This window comes from Sinocyclocheilus grahami, unplaced genomic scaffold (assembly GCF_001515645.1).
Source record: "Sinocyclocheilus grahami isolate Dianchi unplaced genomic scaffold, SAMN03320097.WGS_v1.1 scaffold70.1, whole genome shotgun sequence".
NCBI lineage: Eukaryota > Metazoa > Chordata > Actinopteri > Cypriniformes > Cyprinidae > Sinocyclocheilus > Sinocyclocheilus grahami.
This window is the reverse complement of record NW_015505249.1, coordinates 1124675-1144234: the sequence shown is the minus strand read 5'-3', so window position 1 is coordinate 1144234 and position 19560 is coordinate 1124675. Positions and strand designations below refer to the sequence as shown.

At 33.4% G+C, this 19560-nt stretch overlaps 1 protein-coding gene across 1 annotated transcript in view; it reads left to right on the top strand.

Moving 5' to 3' along the window:
• LOC107585433 (formin-binding protein 1-like) overlaps positions 1–19560 on the top strand; it is a 53724-nt gene that overhangs the window by 28260 nt on the left and 5904 nt on the right. Inside the window, exons 5-11 of the mRNA XM_016272451.1 lie at positions 1566–1670; positions 5553–5681; positions 5890–6036; positions 8045–8315; positions 8522–8661; positions 13587–13778; positions 18864–18899. Of these exons, the coding sequence (XP_016127937.1) occupies positions 1566–1670; positions 5553–5681; positions 5890–6036; positions 8045–8315; positions 8522–8661; positions 13587–13778; positions 18864–18899 (1020 nt within the window). The remainder of the gene's footprint in view (positions 1–1565; positions 1671–5552; positions 5682–5889; positions 6037–8044; positions 8316–8521; positions 8662–13586; positions 13779–18863; positions 18900–19560) is intronic.

Here is a 19560-nt window from a genome sequence, read left to right as displayed (position 1 = left end):
CACACGTATATATACACATATATATATATATATATCTATATATATACTGTATATAATATATACATGCATATTTATGTATGTGTGTGTATATAAATATCAATCAGGAATGTGACATTTTGTCGATTCTAATATAGACAGAAAATAATATAGACAAGCAAAAATCACATTTACAATGATGCACAATAAGTGATTATATAAGGAATATGTATTGTGCGTATCTTATATTAAAATAAATAATACACAGATGCTTTTAGCTAAAGTGACTTACAAATAAGGAATATGTATAGTGCGTATCTTATATTAAAATAAATAATTGAACTTATAATTTATAAGTTTCAGAAAGTAATTATATAAAATAATAACTATTGACTTATATTAAAGTAAATAATAAATAATCAAATAAAATAATATAAAATATAAATAAATATTATAAAATAAAAATTTAAAATGTATATACATATTGATAATAATTAATATAAATTGTAATTTCTAACAATTATTACTTAATAATAGCAAAATAAATTATGTAATGTAATAAATGTAATATTTAATGCAAATAATTATTACTTATTTGTAATTATGAATGATTATTAATAATATTAATATAAATAATATAAAATAAATAATTAAATAAAATTATATAATTTAATGACATTATTTATATTTATCATTTAGCCTTTAACCAAAGTGACTTACAAATACTGAATATATATAGAGTAATATTTATACTCTGTCTGCATCTGTTTATCTGTCTGTCGCTCTGTCAGTATATTATGTTATAGGTCTTCGGTCACTTTTGACCAAAAAATTTTACATTTTGAAATCGTAGCTTCATCGGATTGGTACGAAACTTGGTGACTTTTATGGCACTTGGTATATGAACAACAAATAAAATAAACTATTATTACTATATTATTTATAATTTTAAGTTTCAGTTCAACTTAAACTAGCTGTATTCCATGCTGAGTGATTTTCATATTCATATACCATGCCATGCTTCAAACTACACAATGCTATTACCATAGTAAATGTACAAAAAGCTAAGATAACCACTTAGTGCATTAGATACTGTGTGTGTGTGTGTGAGAGATGTCCCTCTGATCACACACACACACTGAAGCAGACAGGATATATCAGGACATTCCTCTGTACACCCACTGTCTCAGAGTGTGTGGTGTTAGAGATGGATTGTGTCGTTGTTAGCAGAGTGCTCTGGTTGTTTGTTGATTCAGTGTGTGTATGTGAGAGAACGAGAGAGCCCTGCCTGTATGTGTCCGTGTGTAAGAATGAGCTCATTGTGTGTGTTTGCCTGATCGGATGATTCAATGGTCAGTGCGAACACAAATGTTGATTGTCCCTTCAAATAAATGAGTGTGAGCGTGAGATGAAGGATAAACAGTGTGATAATGGATGAGCATGTATTATACTGCAGAACTTCACACATCTGTTCATGTGTGAGTGTGCTAATTAAACTCTGAGTGCTCTGCATCTGAACATTTGTGTGTACATGAATCTAGAGCAGTGTGTTCTGCCATGCTTTAACACACGTGTGTGTGTGTGCGCAGTGTAAGAGGAAGTTTGAGCGGGACTGTAAGGAAGCAGATCGAGCCCAGCAGTACTTTGAGAAGTTGGACGCAGACATCAACGTGACGAAAGCAGACGTGGAGAAGGTAAGAGCGTCTGATAAGGAATCATACATCATCCAGTATTCCTGAAGAAGAAAACACCAGTTTCGCCACTGGGAATATTTTAACAGTAATAAGACAGAAGTGATGATATATAATTATATAGAAACCACAAACTGTCTGTCTGTCTGTCTGTCTGTCTTGTCTATCTATCTGCCTATCTCTGTCCCTCTGTCTATCTGTCTATCTGTCTGTCTGTCCCTCTGTCTGTCCGTCTGTCTGTCCATCTGTCCCTCTCTCTGTCTGTCTGTCTGTCTATCTATCTATCTATCTGTCTGTCTGTCTGTCTGTCCTTCCATCTGTTGTTCTGTCTACCATATGATTAATAAAAATGATAGATAGATAGATTGTGTGTCAGCTGAATGAAACTAAGGTTTATAATTAATCTGATGATGATTTCATTGCTATCATCATCTCACATAGTTGGTTTATATAAGATGAAAAAGTGATGAACTGATACAGCCCGAGTGATTCACATGTGTCTGTTTTTCCCTTCACTTCATCTTAACACATCCATCACTGTCTCACACTGCTGCCGTGGCACTGTGTGGAAACTCGACCGTGTGTGTGTCTGTGTGTGTAGGACTGTGGAGTCACACAGGACAGGCAACATCGCCTACATTCTCTTTACTCATTTTTAATCGTTCTTTGTTCCAGAGCGTGTGCTGGGCAGATGTCTCTGTGATTGCTTGAGTCGAACAAAGAGAAATTTCCAAAGTATTCAGATGTGGAAAAGAGCTCCTGCTTCCAGGAGTCCAGAGAGCATTTTTTGTCATTTAACGGTCAGGTAGTGAGGAACTCCAGAGATCTTTCAGGTAGCTTGTGTGAGAGTCCAAAAAGTCCAATGCAAAGCCAATCTTTCAGATCCCTTCCATTAATGAGAAACGCAGACGTTTCAGGGTCAGTAAAGGTACAACAGCTGCATTGGCTCAATTAGTGAGTGACTGCATTTAGAGTAGCATACTATTTCTGCAGTTTACAGTATGTATACTATGTACAGTATTTGGAATATGAAGGTATGGAATACCTGGACGATGCATATTACCAGAGTACTGCATCCCACAATGCAATGCATCTTGACTTCATCTTTTATTTACATAGACGCATAAACCGAAAGTAACATAAACCACAATTTTTATCTCTTTCATGACTAATTTTTTGATTCGCCAAAGCTCAGAATGCCAAAAGTCTGACATTTTTTACACAATACTGATTTAGAAATGCGGAGATGATGACTAGACGTCAGTTACTGAAATAAACATGCACCATAATGAGGTTGTTTGACAATAACAAGGCAGTTTGCAAGTTACTATATGATAGATTTAGTTACAATTGCATACTAATACACTGTTTAACATATTTTTGTTTTTTAAATAGTATGTATTAAGCAGTATGCTTGTATTTCATGAACGCAGCCGGTCTGTTTATGTGTTCAAGGGTCATGTGGTTTTGACACATGTTGGTTTGTTTGCATTCATTTGATGTGTTGTCGAGCGGTTTGTGTCAGATATTAATGTCATGTTAAAGTGTAGATTTAAGTACTAACTCATGAGTAGCCTAAGTTAACTAATGCGTATGTGTTTTTTTTAAATCATGCCTTGAAGCGATGTTACCATAAGGTAGGTGCACGGCGGCAGGTCTGTGTGTGTGCGTGTGTATCTGTGTGTCGGGACACTGTTGCTTCCTGTCCAGCCATGGCCACGCCCACACGACACACCTGCAGAACAGCCACCCAATCACAGGCTTGATTAACGTTTGTCTGCGCTGCTGCTCCACCAGTCACATCGCTCCAGGCATGAATATTTAAAGATGTAAAGCTTCCTGTTCTGCTGGTCCATATATAAATGTCAGCTCACCATATCACAGTTTACTAAGGAGGTGTGTGTTTGTGCGTGTTTAGGAATCATCAGTATCTGTATATATATAATTTATGTTTATATTATTATCAGTTTGTTTATATTATTTATAATTAGATTATTTAAATATAATGAACTGTATCATCACTCACTGCTTGTCAATTACAAATTTGTTCTTAAATATAAGAATATTTAAATGTATGAATATTACATTTTTAATATTTAGTTTAATATTTAATCATAAATATAAATATAATATTTATGATATAGAATATGAAATGTGCATTTGTAATATAAAATAAAAAATAATATATTGTATTATATTTATTTATATTTTGTATGTTATTATTTTTAATTTTGTATGAAGTTATATCACTCACTGCTTAAATTTTTCTTAAATATAAGAATATTTAAATGTAAGAATAGCTAATTTAAATACTTAAATAATATTTCTAATTTATAATATGAAATGTACATTTCCAATGCAAAAAATATACAATTTAAAATAATAATAAAAATAAAAATAAGATATTATTGTATTATATTTATATATTGTAGATTTTATTTATTTAATTTTGTATGAAATAAAAAAATATAAAAACTACATGAATATATGTTATATATTCTAAACATTATGTAAATATTTGAATGCAATACCATTACATTTAAATATTCTTATATTTAAGAAAAAAATGTAATGCACAAGCAGTGATATTAAAGGGTTAGTTCACCCAAAAATTTAAATTAACCCACAAATTACTCACCCTCAAGTCATCCTAGGTGTATATGACTTTCTTCTTTCAGACGAATCCAGTCGGAGTTATATTAAAAATTGTCTTTGATCTTTCAAGCTGTTTAATGCCACTCAGCGGGTGTTGCATGCATCAGTCCAAAAGAAGTTAAATAAAAAGCACCCATCCATAAAAATAAAGTGTCTCACACGGCTCCGGGGGGTGAACAAAGACCTCCTGTAGCGAATCAATGCGTTTTTGTAAGAAAAATATCCATATTCAAAACGGAATAATCACTTTAATGTAGCTTGCGCCTGCATATACATGCGTCATATACACCTAGGATGACTTGAAGGTGAGTAATTTGTGGGCTAATTTTCATTTTTGGGTGAACTAACCCTTTGAGACACAGATCACTCTAATCAAATACAACTACAAATCTGCTCTAAATTATTTTGATACATTTTCATTCAGTGCAAATATAATTTTCGGGGATATTTTTCTGAACTTCCCGTCGGCTCATGCACATGTCTGCTGCTGGTGAAGTTAGAGTGTTTCCATGGCAACACTGAACCACAGGTTAACCAGAGTGATTTCCTAGAATCGGATCCGGATGTGGTTAACATGACACTGCTTTCTCTGTATCGTCCCCTTAAACTATGTGCATTAAAATGCATTAATATACTTTAGAATCGCATTTACCTCAGCAGCATGCATTTGTGTGTTTCTTCAACCCACAAGAACTCTTGAGTGTTGTGTAGGGTGTTTATATCTTGCAGTTTTCTTTTAGATTTTCATATATGTCATATCTGGCGTTTGACACATAAGTGTGTATAAACACTTCTGTATGGATCAGTGCGGGTGGATTTTGAGGTTTGTGAGTAAATTTAGGGGAAGTCATTGAGTCTGAAAACAAAAGTGTGTTATTTTGAGTGCACTACATTCCCTAGTCACAGCGATAAAACTATATCTTCCATTTAAATGAGAGTTTTTTATGTCTTTTTATTGATTTCTGCATCATCGCACCAGGTAGCCCCGCCTACAATGAAATCTCATTGGTTAAAAATCTCATAACTGAATATTCAACATAAGACACGTTTGAGTTGGTTACGAATTTAGAAAATGCATGATTATTTTGAATGTGAATGTTGTCGCAAGGATGTAGGAAGATGTGAAATCATGTGTAGGCTTGCACGTGTTTAAGTTTGTGTGTTTTTAGGGGTATAATTAATAAAATGATATTGCATAATCAGTAATATTTCATCCTCTCTCTCTTTTAGGCACGGCAGCAGGCTCAGATGAGACACCAGATGGCTTCTGACAGCAAGAATGAATATTCCTCATACCTGCAGAAGTTCAACCAGGAACAGAACGAACATTATTACACCATCATCCCTAATATTTTCCAGGTGCACACACACGCACAGAAACATGTACTGAGAATGAATTAGCTTCTAATATCATCATTCATTTATTTGCATTATTTATGAATTCACTATTGTGAATGATGCAAATTAGGTAACAGCATAAACACACCCCAAAAGGCAGTTTGCATGATCTCGCAGCTCTCTATTCAGAAATACACACACTAACTCTGTATGTGTGTGTTGTGAGCAGAAGATCCAGGCGATGGAGGAGAAGAGGATCGAGCGAATGGGTGAGTCGCTGAAGACGTTTGCAGAGGTCGACCGACAGATTCTGCCCATCATCGGGAAATGCCTGGATGGAATAACACAAGCGGCCGAGTCCATCGAATCCAAGAATGTTAGTAACACACTCATACTGACTCACTCGTGACTTTCTGTCTCAAATACCTCTCATTCTCGCATAGAAACTCAATCTGGGTTGAACAAGACATTACTGACCCTATTACTGATTCTAACACTGATCCAGGATCAGTCTCTGGCTGTTTATTCAAATGGATTAGATTATCGTAAATCACTGATACCTGATCCTTCATATGACGCAAGCATAATTTGCAGATTATGAAAATGCAGAAATCAAGGCTGTGAAATGTCTAAAACTGTTGTTTAAACGTTTTTGAAAGAAGTCTCTTATGCTCATCAAGGCTGCATTTATTTGATTAGAAATACAGTAAAACTTTAATTTTGAATATGTTGTAAAATGTCATTTATTTTACGCCAGTCTTCAGTGTCACATGATCCTTCAGAAATTATTCTAATATGCTGATTTGCTGCTCAAGAAACATTTATTATCATTAAATATTATTAACAGTTGAAAACAGTTTTTTTTGTGTGTGTAAACTTTTTTCATGATTCTTTGCTAAAAAGAAAGTAAAAAAAAAAGAACGGCATTTATTTGAAATTGAAATCTTTGGTAAGTAACATTAAAAATTTCCTTTTTGATCAATTTAATGCCTTCTTGGCTAATAAAAAAATGAAGTATTAAAAAAAGAAAAAGATCTTACTGGCCCCAAACATAGCTCATTAGAAATTTCAATAATATAATATTGAAATAAGGATATAAGTAATAGTGACACAATATGACATATTGAAGTCTTTGTACTTTATTTATCCTTTACAGCCTTATTATCGTTTGCGACAAGTTAAATATGCGGTCTATAAAGACTCTTAAATCTCCTCTGATGAAATTAATAATCTCTGAAATGTTTTTCAAATATATTTTCTGGCTTTTTAATTATTTACTGACAATGCAATTATGTTTTTAGAAATTATAGAAATGATGTATCTAGATATAGATATAATATATTCTGCAAATGAAACGGCAAGTGGTTGTTGTCTCTGACTATACAGTTGCTTTTTAGGACAAAACATCTTCAGAAATGACCTAAATCTGACAAAACCTCCTTTTAGAGGCATCCTCAAAAAGAAACAAAAAATGTCAAGAAATATATTATATATATATATATATATATATTTATAATTTTAACTAGTTGCCAATACAACATTTTTTTGAAGTAATAAAAAAATACTAAAAATTAATATATACTAAATTTACATATTTAAAAATAATAATAAAAATGAATAACAATAAAATTAAACAAATAAAATTACTTAAACTTTAACAAAAATTTAAGTGAATACAAAAAATATAAAAATTTAATCGAATTCAAAATATTAATAAAAACTGTAGTCACACAGTAAAGCCTCGTACACACCGGGACGATTATCGCGCGCGCTTATCGCCGACGTTTTTCGACGCGTCTTTTGTGTTCATACCCAAGCGATTTTCGTTGGCGATTAGCCGAGTGAATGTGCAAATTCACTCCCTGACATTAGATGGCGCTTAATGAAAAACAGAAATAGCCCGGTACACATCAAATCCTATTTGATCTGCAATTCCTCTTCATAACAACTCATTGAGATTTTTGTAGTCGCTGACGCGTTTGTCATAAAGCCCTCTGTGTTCAGACACCAATGAGACCAGCATAAATGTGTGCTCAGCAAGACCGTTTTGTGCTTGAGCGCCACCAAGTCATGTTTTACTGTAACTTCAGCAGCTCCAGGCACCTGAACAAAAGCGTCAATCTCATTGGTCGAACAGTTTTTAACGCGGTGCGTCAAACCAAAAAAACGAGCCCGAGGCGTTTTTAAAAAAATGACGCGTTTAGGCCTCACGTTTTGCGCGTCGGTGTGCACACTCACATTAACTAAATGTGTGTTAGTTAATGTGACTAAACTAAACTCAAATTGTTTAGTCACGAGGCGTTAAACGTTGGCGATAATCGCGCGCGATATTCGTCCCGGTGTGAACAAGCCTTAAGACTATCTGTGCTGTCTTTCCCCCGCAGGACTCCTCTCAGGTCATAGAGTCGTATAAGTCTGGGTTCGAGCCTCCTGGCGATGTGGAGTTTGAAGACTATGGTCAGGCGATGAAGAGGACGGTGTCTGAGACCAGCCTCACTAACTCACGCTCGGACAGCAAAGTGGACCGTTCCAGCAAGAGCAAGAGCAAAACTCTCTGGCCTTTCATTAAGAAAAACAAGGTAACACACACCGGCGTCACATTCACTCGCAGTTACTTGGATTGGACTGAAAACAAAACTCAAGTAAATATGAACAGCACAGACTGATCTGATACCTCATGAGAGTGATTGTTTTATGTGTTTATGTGAGTTTTGTTTTAGTTTGTGCTTGTTTATTAGTTTGAATTTGTCTAGTTTTATTGTAGTATCTGTAGATATTGTTATTCGTTTGCCACCATCGTTCTCCTTTCCTTTCCCTTCCCTGTGTTCACCTGCACGAAAAATAAGCTCCACGTTCATCCTGACGTACTAATGCACCGGCCCGAGAGGCCTCACCTTTGACCTTTGCAGAGAAACGTAACTCTAAAGCCTTTATTCCTGTGTTGTCCTTTCAAACCGAGAGTAACTTCCTTCTCCGGCCACCCATCGGTGCTGTTCTCATGGTAACCACATTCTTCTTCCTTTTCCTCGTCTTCCTCTGTCTTCTTGTGACCTTTGACGTTTGTGTCAAAGGCTCCGCTCTTACTGAGCATGCTCAGTCCAAACCCCGCCTAACCTCGCAGGACCAGGATGTGAGCATTAACACTGTCATATATAATTAATGAGGTGTGTCTGTGTGGCTATGGGCGGAATGGAAAACTAGTTCATACTGTGCAGTATATACTGTATACTGTTTATGATTGTTTAGTTAGTTTGAAGTCAATACGAAAGAAATGAATGATTTTAGTCAGCAAGGATGCATTAAATTGATTAAAAGTGATAGTAAAGACATCTATAATGTTATAGCTGTTATTTTGAATTTTCTATTCATTCAGAATACACAAAATATTAAGAAAACACCAAAATATGTAGTAGCACGACTGTTTTCGACCTGAATAATAGTAAGAAATGTTGCAGCAAATCAGCATATTAGACTGATTTCTGAAGGATCATGTGACACTGAAGACTGGAGTAATGATGCTGAAAATGCAGCTTTGCATTAAAGGAATAAATTATATTTTAAAATATATTACAATAGAAAGCAGTTATTTTAAATTGTAATAATATTTTACAAAATTGCTATTTTTACTGTATTTTTTATCAAATAAATGCTGCCTTGGTGAGCATAAGAGACTTTCAAATACAGTACATAAATGCATACTATATTTATATATTTATTTTAATTTATGCAAAACATTACAATATAGATTGTGCTCACATGATCTCATCACATCATATTTAATTCGGCAAGTGGCATCCAAATGTTATTTGCATTTTTAGTGCATTTATTGCACTTTAGTTTTGTGTAAAACTGTAGCGACATTTGGCTGTGTCTGTGAAATACTGCAGTTTATGTTCTCTTCACACTGGAAATGGAACTTTTGCGCATTGCATTATGGGATATCATGTGCATTTTGGCAAATGTTAGTAGGACATTTGCATATCGCACATAGTGCCTAAAAAGTAATAGAAGTATGTAGTATGCTGTTCCAATCATAGCCTGTGTTTGTCAGTTCACGTCTATCCTGTGTGTGTAACACAAAACATTATTAGGAGACTTTACTTAGAAACCACATTCAATAATATTCGTCTAAACACTAAACACACACACATCTCGTGCAGGACTGGATATGATTAATGGTGTTTATGCATGAAAGGCAAGCAGATGATATTGACAAAATTAGAATGTTCTAGAGGGTTAGATGTTGAAATGTTTCTTGTGTTTATATATGACGGTAAAGATTATAGGAATCGTCTGGGTTCAGTACGAGTTAAGCTGTGTTGGCAGCATCTGTGACATGCTGTTGATTACCACAGGAATCAGCTCAACTTTGGAAAAACAAGGAGAAATGCTGTTTACAGTAATGCTCTTACATGGGAAGTCTGTGGGCCAGAAGTGTTGTTAAGTAGATCTAAAAGAGTGAAATAATTTTCACGTTAAGTAAAATAAAGCTGTAATAAAACAAAATATACATATTAGATATATTTCACCTAAACAAAAAAAAATTGAAATGGAAAAAAACTGAAATAAAACAGGTTGATGTACTTAAATTACTAAAAAATAATTGAATAAATAAAAAATAAAATGTAAATAGCAATGCCTAGTGTAATTTATGGAATTGGCTTGCTATTTGTTTTTACTTATTGTTTTTTTTTCTTATCAATTATTTTTACCTAAAGTATTTTTTTTATATAGATTTAGCTATTTTAATTACCATTTAAAATGACAATAGCACATAACATTTGTAAAAATTAAAATGGAAATATAAAATAAAAGCTAATTCAAAATATGAATTAATGCTTTAATAGTATATAAATAATACTAAAATAGGGCAAGATATTCTGGTAGGGTTAAAATAAAAAATGTGCATCTCATATTTATTCGCAAAACATTACAATATAGATTGTGCTCACATGATCTCATCACATCATATTTAATTCGGCAAGTGGCATCCAAATGTTATTTGCATTTTTAGTGCATTTATTGCACTTTAGTTTTGTGTAAAACTGTAGCGACATTTGGCTGTGTCTGTGAAATACTGCAGTTTATGTTCTCTTCACACTGGAAATGGAACTTTTGCGCATTGCATTATGGGATATCATGTGCATTTTGGCAAATGTTAGTAGGACATTTGCATATCGCACATAGTGCCTAAAAAGTAATAGAAGTATGTAGTATGCTGTTCCAATCATAGCCTGTGTTTGTCAGTTCACGTCTATCCTGTGTGTGTAACACAAAACATTATTAGGAGACTTTACTTAGAAACCACATTCAATAATATTCGTCTAAACACTAAACACACACACATCTCGTGCAGGACTGGATATGATTAATGGTGTTTATGCATGAAAGGCAAGCAGATGATATTGACAAAATTAGAATGTTCTAGAGGGTTAGATGTTGAAATGTTTCTTGTGTTTATATATGACGGTAAAGATTATAGGAATCGTCTGGGTTCAGTACGAGTTAAGCTGTGTTGGCAGCATCTGTGACATGCTGTTGATTACCACAGGAATCAGCTCAACTTTGGAAAAACAAGGAGAAATGCTGTTTACAGTAATGCTCTTACATGGGAAGTCTGTGGGCCAGAAGTGTTGTTAAGTAGATCTAAAAGAGTGAAATAATTTTCACGTTAAGTAAAATAAAGCTGTAATAAAACAAAATATACATATTAGATATATTTCACCTAAAAAAAAAAATTTAAATGGAAAAAAACTGAAATAAAACAGGTTGATGTACTTAAATTACTAAAAAATAATTGAATAAATAAAAAATAAAATGTAAATAGCAATGCCTAGTGTAATTTATGGAATTGGCTTGCTATTTGTTTTTACTTATTGTTTTTTTTTCTTATCAATTATTTTTACCTAAAGTATTTTTTTTATATAGATTTAGCTATTTTAATTACCATTTAAAATGACAATAGCACATAACATTTGTAAAAATTAAAATGGAAATATAAAATAAAAGCTAATTCAAAATATGAATTAATGCTTTAATAGTATATAAATAATACTAAAATAGGGCAAGATATTCTGGTAGGGTTAAAATAAAAAATGTGCATCTCATATTTATTCTGAAGCAATTATTTATTTTGTGCAAAATATGTTATTTGAGTTGTAAAGTTGTGTAAATAATTATTTCAGTGGTAGGACTACTTCTGGTTATGCGACACATTGCTCAATGGACTTCCATCGTAAGTGCATTATTGCACACGTAATTTAGATTTCCTGTGCTACTGGGCACACTTGTGTAGATTTCGACTTATCTCGGTTTTTCCTAATGCATAGAGGGCAGATTTTGTCTGTGATGTTTTAGCAGGTTGTCTAGTCTGTTGGGAACTAAACCGTTAATGTGAGCTCTCCCAGAATGCATGCTCATTAATTTCTCCATTACGCTTTGGGGAGCTCGCTAATAAGAAAGTGAAAGAGAGAGAGAAATCAGTGAAATCAGTTTTTGTGCTGTAGAGGAGTGTGTGTGTGTGCTGTGCATGCAACGATTGTTAAAGGGACAGTTCAGCCAGAAATTAAAACGCTGTCATCATCTGCTCACCCTCATTGACTGACTTTCTTTCTTGGAACACAAAAAGAGAAAAGGAACATTTATGCTGCTCTTTTGCCATGCAATGAAAGTGGATGGTGACCATGACTGTCAAACTTCAAAAAGTGACAAAAAGGCGAGAAATACTTTGACAAACTGCCAGAGATTTATAGTTCTTAAAAAAACAGATCAAATGCAGATGTTACTGGTGGAAGACTGTAGCTAAAATTCATTTTTCAGCTGCACACCGTCAGAAACCAACTACTGCTTTGATCAATATAACCAAAGTCCGTCCATGTGCATATATTACATTTTTTTTATTCGTAATGTATTGAATGTTTAAATCTTATTTTTATTTTATTTATTTTGATTGTTTTCTTCATAATGTATTGAAAAATGACTAATACACACAAACACACATGCACACTTGTTAATTATTGTTATTATTTTTTACATTTTATTTTATAATTTCAGTATTTTTTCTAATATATATATTTTTCTAATATCATTTTTTACATTTGCTAAACTAATATTTCTATTTTTAAATAAATTAAATAAGTAAATAAATAAATGTATTATTTTGTTTCTTTCTTCATAATATATTGATAAATGACTATATATATAGATATACTGTAAATAAAATAAATTATTAATTATTTCAGTAATATTTGTTTATTGTTATTGCCATGCAAACACAATCCTACCAATAAAAGTACTTAAAATTTAAACTTAACTGACAAAAAGGTGAATTATCGGTGATAGATTATTAGTGAATAATGACTTTAGGTCTTTTTCTCACACAAAGCTGTTGTTTGGTTTCAGAAGACCTGGAATATAGTCATATGCACTACTTTTACAGGGCTTTTTGTCATTTTTGAAGCCCATGGTCCCCATTTGCTTCCATTACATTGAAAAATCACCTTTTATGTTCCACGGAAGACCGACAGTCACTGAGGTGATGTTTATTTTTGGGTGAACCGTCCCTTCAAATGGTTCTGCAGTGATCTGACCCCTGCATGTGACCCCTGATGTACAGGACAGAGTTTAACGCACTAACTCTCTCGCTCACAGGGTTAATAACACCACAGCTGCAGCGCGTTTCTTTCAGTTGCCGTTTCTTTTACGTTCCTTTTAAGTTTGCGTTCTCCTTTGTTCTATTAATTGATTAATTGATTAATTCGTTTCATTTTTGGGTCCTTATTTCTCTTGTTTTGTGTTCCCCCTCCTTTTTTGTTTACCTCTTTCCGGATCGATTTGGTCCCACCCTCTCTCTCTCTCTCTCTCTCTCTCTCTGTAAACCTCTCTCACTCACTGGTCGCTGCTCTGTGGCTCGTGTCTTACCGGTAGCTTATGTCCCTGTTAACGTCCCCCGTACCTCGCCAGCCCCCCCCTGACCCTCCCTCACCTTCTGCTGTGACCCCTGACCCCTGCCCCACTCCCCAGACCCCCAAACAGTCCAAGGAGCCCCTGTCCCACCGATTCAACGACCTCATGACCTCGAAGTCCAAAATGCACTGCTTCAGGAGCCTCCGGCGCGGGGTAAGTATCCGTGCATGCTGGCGATCCACGTCTTCCACATGCGTGTTCATGTGAGTGTGTGTGTGTGTGTGTGTGCCGCTCTGTGCCTGTCATCGCCTGTGCTGTCATGTCATTGTTCATTTGCATAAAGAAAAAGGAGCCGAATTATCATTTTGAGGTGGTTTTTGCATCATATTCTAAATGCAAAACAACCCATTGATTTGACTAATGCTGCTTTTAAGTCATGACTGAATAATCATATGTAGGTGATTCTTCAGTTAGGGGGATTTTTCTGTGCCCCGAGATGATTTTATAAGGAAAAAAAGATTTTATTAATTTATTTCTTTATTTTATGTTATTTATTTGGCAGTGATTCTAGTTGTAATTAATTAATTAATTAATTAAATAAATTCTGGTTTCTGGATAGGATACAGTGGTTATATTATAAAATGTTTATTTTTTATATTTATCTATAATATTATAGACCTATCAATAATATTTATTTATTTATATTTATTCATTTTTAATACTGTTAATAATTGTAAATTTGAATAACATCGATTTTGAATAAATTTGGTATTCATGTTTACAATTTTTATTTAAGAATCACTGCCCCAATCAGTGTTATTTTAATATTCTTCTTCTTCTTATTATTATTATTAATATTTTGAATTAGATTTTATATTTACACTTTCATTTTCAATTTCAATTTTTATTATACTTTTTATTATACTTATTATATATTTATTATTTTATGTATTTTTTGTTTACGTTTTAGTAATTTTGTCTTTTTTATTAGTTTTTTCAATTTCTATTTATCTTTAATTTATTTCAGTTTTAGTTTTTTTTATTTTATATTTATATATTTTTTTTAATTATATTGTAATATTTATTTTTATATTTTTATATATTTTTATGTATTTTCATTTACGTTTTAGTAATTTTGTTATGTGCTTTTGTCATTTTTATTATTATTTTTCATATATATTTCTATTTATTTTTTATTTATTTTATTTCAGTTTTAGGTTTAGTACTTAAACTTATTATTTCAGTTAGTTGCTAAGTTTTTAAGTTGAACTTATCCAAATTTATGTTATTATGCTATTTCCATATTTATGCTATTTCCATATTGTTATTTAATTTCAATGTAATTTTAATTAATGCATTTTTTTTTTAATAGTTTTATTTTTAGTTAACAAAACACAGGACCCAATATGGCCGTCATCAGCCATCACAGCAAGCATTTTAGAAATTTTTTTACAACAAAAAAAGCTTAAATTTGAATATTGTATTATATTAAATTATGCTAAATTCAATTATATTATTCCTCACCCTTTATTTTGTTGCAACAGTGCTAAAAACTCTTCCTGTCTTTGTGGAAATGTGAGAATGAAATATGAAATTGAAAGGTTTTTCCTACAGTAGTTTGACTAAATATCGACTTTGAAGGCAGCATTGGCTTCTGAAGCGATGATGTCACAGTGTGACTCAGATTCCGCAGGCGATGATGTCATGCAGTGACTTGGATTCTGGAAGCAGCAGCGGAACTGTTTATATCTTTCGGCTCCTTTTTCCTCCTCCTCACGCAGCCGATGAAATCCACTCTGCCTTCTCTTTCTCTCTCTGTGTCAGTCTGTCTCTCTCTCTCTCTCTCTCTCTCGTTTATGTTTCGTTGTTTGCGTTTACCATGGTTTCACTGTCTCACGTTTTCAGACACGGGGCGCCAGTCAGAGGCACCCTGCGGTGACAGATCAAATAAAAACGGGTGCTCAAACACACAGGTTTATCCTGAGTAATGCGATTTCACACACACAAACTCTCAGAAACAATGTCTTCTATTTACACACACGCTGACATGTGACTTTCTGATAAAGTCATACCAGATTCACCTTCCCTTCAGGAAGGCCGTCCGCGTGTTTCCGCGTGTGCGAGCTGAGATTCGGACTTCTGAATGACTTTGCTAGATAACAGACACAAAACACAGCAGATAACGGAGCAAATCCCGCTTTCCCATGTCCCTGTGCAAATCTCACGTATTTTGTATCTTTTCAAAAAATTGATGGTCAGTGAACAAAACAAAAAACAGATTTATCATATCTTATTTTTGGCCATTCCTGCGTCAAACAGAAAGGTTCATCATGCTGACAGAGCTATATGAAACTTATCGTCCACATTTTTAGCATATACAGACTCAACAGTGATGCCTGAATCAGATATCGAATGATGTTATAGACACAAATGATTAAAAATAGAGGAATAAACTTGAACATATGAAGGTCTTTGACACGTTCATTGTCTTCATTTGTGCTCCCGGCTTATTTATAATATATGTGTTTATGGTTTATATGATTTGATGTACACTACTCTTTGAAGGTTTGAGGTCAGAATAAAACGAAGGCTTGTATTCAGCAAGAATGCATTAAATTGATCAAAAGTGATAGTAAATGTAGTATTTATAATCTTACAAAAGATTTCTGTTTTGAATAAGTACTGTTCTTTTGAACTTTCTATTCATCCGAGAATCCTAAAAAGCTTTGTTTTCAACATTGATAATAATAATAATCCACAAAATAATTTTCATGTATTTTGCATATTTTAATACATATTTTTAAAAAAAATCTATATTCTGTATTTTGCATAATCATACTTTTTAAAAATTATCTTTATATTTACATTTTATTATGTTTAATATTTTGTTTTTAAATTATATATAAAAAAAATTTTATTCACATAGTTATTTATGTCTCATTTTATGTCATGCTTTTCATTTAAATAATCTCTTATTAATCTCTTGATTATAATAATAATCATTTAGTAATCTCAAGTGTTCCTCCATGGATTGCTTTGTTTTGAGATCCCTTCTCAGGTACGATTACCCAGAATCCTCTCTGGTGTGACGGCTGCCTCAAAAACAAGCCCATTTATTCAGAATATTTTCATTTTTGTTTCTCTTTCCTCTGTCATCTCTCTTGTACACCCATCCCTGATGTGTTCTGTTTATTGACTGACTATTGCTTTAGGACTGATGATGTCATCCTCATGTGACTCTGTAACATTGTGTGAAATAACTGGTTCATTGGTACCTGCTGAAGTTCACTGCATCAAAAGAAAATGGCAGTCGATTCCTGATGAATAAAATCTAATTGCATCCTATTTTTTCTCGTTGTATGCAAATGCATCAAGCTACAGCAGTAATACGAATATTGTTGCATCATTAAGTAAAATATTGGTGATGAGAAAGTCACATGATGAACCAAAGCTCATCACAAACAGCTTTTCTACGAGCTGAGGAGGGCAATACTTATATATAGAAGGTTTCACACAGTGTCATTCACACAAACACTAAACCCCATCATGATTCTGAAATAATGCAATAAACATTAATCTAACAACATTACATGTAAGATTAAACCCTGTTGCACACAACTGATAAGAAAAAAACTAAGAAAAAACATGTTATTTCAACAAAAAAACATCAAATATGAAGTGTCATGCAGGGAATTCTGGGAGTGTCAATTTACAGTTTGTCACTGTAAATTATACAATGACTTTTTCTTTTTCACTTCCAAAAACCGTATTTTTAACAGTATTTTACTGTAAAATTATATTAAATGTAATTACATTTATTCATCGAATATAGTGTGGAAACTTACTGTTAACCAGTTAACAGGTATTTACTGTAGCATTTTTACAGTCTTTTACTGTTAAAATCACAATAATTTTTTACAGTGTATGCAGGCAATGCAAAATTAATACCAGTTCTCCTGACAATATATTGAGGTCTTATGAAGCGAAACGATCAATCTGTGCAAGAAACTGAACATTATTTACAACATTATTACCTGTAATCCAGGCAAACGGTCCAGAGTGATGTCCGGTTTGCGAACAAATCATTCTTTTGAACTGATTCTTTTTAGTGAACTGAATAAACCAGTTCACCACATCGGACTGAACCGTCTGAAACAGTTCACGACTCGAGCAGCACAGATCTACAAGTTACTCAATCAAAACTCACTTTCAGACTCAGAACGAGCCAAAATATCAGTGTATATGATCCTGTAATGCATCTGTGCAAGAAACTGAACATTATTTACAACATTATTACCTGTAATCCAGGCAAATGGTCCAGAGTGATGTCCGGTTTGTGAACAAATCATTCTTTTGAACTGATTCTTTTTAGTGAACTGAATAAACCAGTTCACCACATCGGACTGAACGGTCTGAAACAGTTCACGACTCGAGCAGCACAGATCTACAAGTTACTCAATCAAAACTCACTTTCAGACTCAGAACGAGCCAAAATATCAGTGTATATGATCCTGTAATGCTGGTTTTTGGCAACTCATTCAGGGCTCCAGATCTGACGCCGCTTGACTCGGACCGAAGACCAATGAGCCGCTGATATGTGCAAACGTGAGCTAAGCACTTGAACGAAGGGGCCAAATGAAAGTTTTATGGTTTCTCATTGTTTATGTAAAAAGTTGATGGAGACAAGTTTATTCACTATATGCTCTGAACATGTAAAACATCCACGTTTCCCATCATTATTGGGTGCTTACTAATATAATTGCATATACGTCTTTGCATGATTACGTAAACAAATGAGTGAATTGAACTAGTTCATTTAAATGAACTATCCGAAAGAAGCAGTTTGTGGAAAAGAATCCGATTTCCCTGTTTGCCTGAAGCTATGAATTAGAGGTAATAATGTTGGAAATAATGTTCCGTTTCTTGCACAGACCAATCATTTCGCTTCATAAGACCTCAATATATCGTCAGGAGCCACGGGTATTAATTTGGTCTTGCCTGTATATGCTTTTTTGACTCTCAAAGTCACGGTAGCCATTGACTTGCATTTTATGATTCACCAAGGACCACAGTTTCAGCTAAAAATCTTCTTTACGGTTCTACTCAAAAAAACTAAATGAACAGCACATTTTCATTTTTGGGTGAACTATCCCTTTAACGACACTTCTGGTACTGTTTTGCTATTTAATTTTACCTTTGTGTGTATTTAAGTTCAAAACCATGTTGTTGTCTGATTTATCTTTTTGTTGATGTCTGTTTTGTTTTGTCTTGTTGCTGTGGTACTGTCCCTCTGTGTAGCTCTCACTCAATGCCCACGTGCGGAACCTTATTGAGGTGATCTGAAACAAGTTTTTTGTCCCTGTGTTTGTTTTTCTGTTCATGATTTGGTCTTTATGTATTTCAAACAATTTGATTAATTTGATCCCTAACCAGATGTGTGGCATAATATGCTGAAATGCGATCATTTTGAATGTAGTTTAGAGAATCTGTTGATGTTATAGTGTAAATTAAAGGAATAGTTCACATACAGAATTAATATATAGTCTTTATTTTATGTCATCCTAAACCTCTGGCTTGATTTTTTTTCTGTGGAACACAAAAGGAGATGCTTGGTTTAACTTTTCACTTTCATTATGGAAAAGAGCAGCATGCACATTTTGCTAAATATCTTCTTTCATGTTTCACTGTAGAAATTAAGTCAAATTGGTTTTGAATGACATGAGGGTGAAAAATTATATAAATAAAGTGTTATTAATAATTATCAGTGATTAGAATAGATAAAATATCTTAACCAATCACAGAGTGTCTTGCTATTTTAGCCCCACCCAAAACTTTTTACATGTGATTATTGAAACACTGATGGTGTAGTGTGATTTATAGTTGACTATTACATTGTAGGTAATGTTTGGTTATATTTAAACATCAATCTGTTTATAGATATGCGTATTTGATCCATATAATTTATTTGAGTTCATTTCTGAGATTTTTTTTTTTT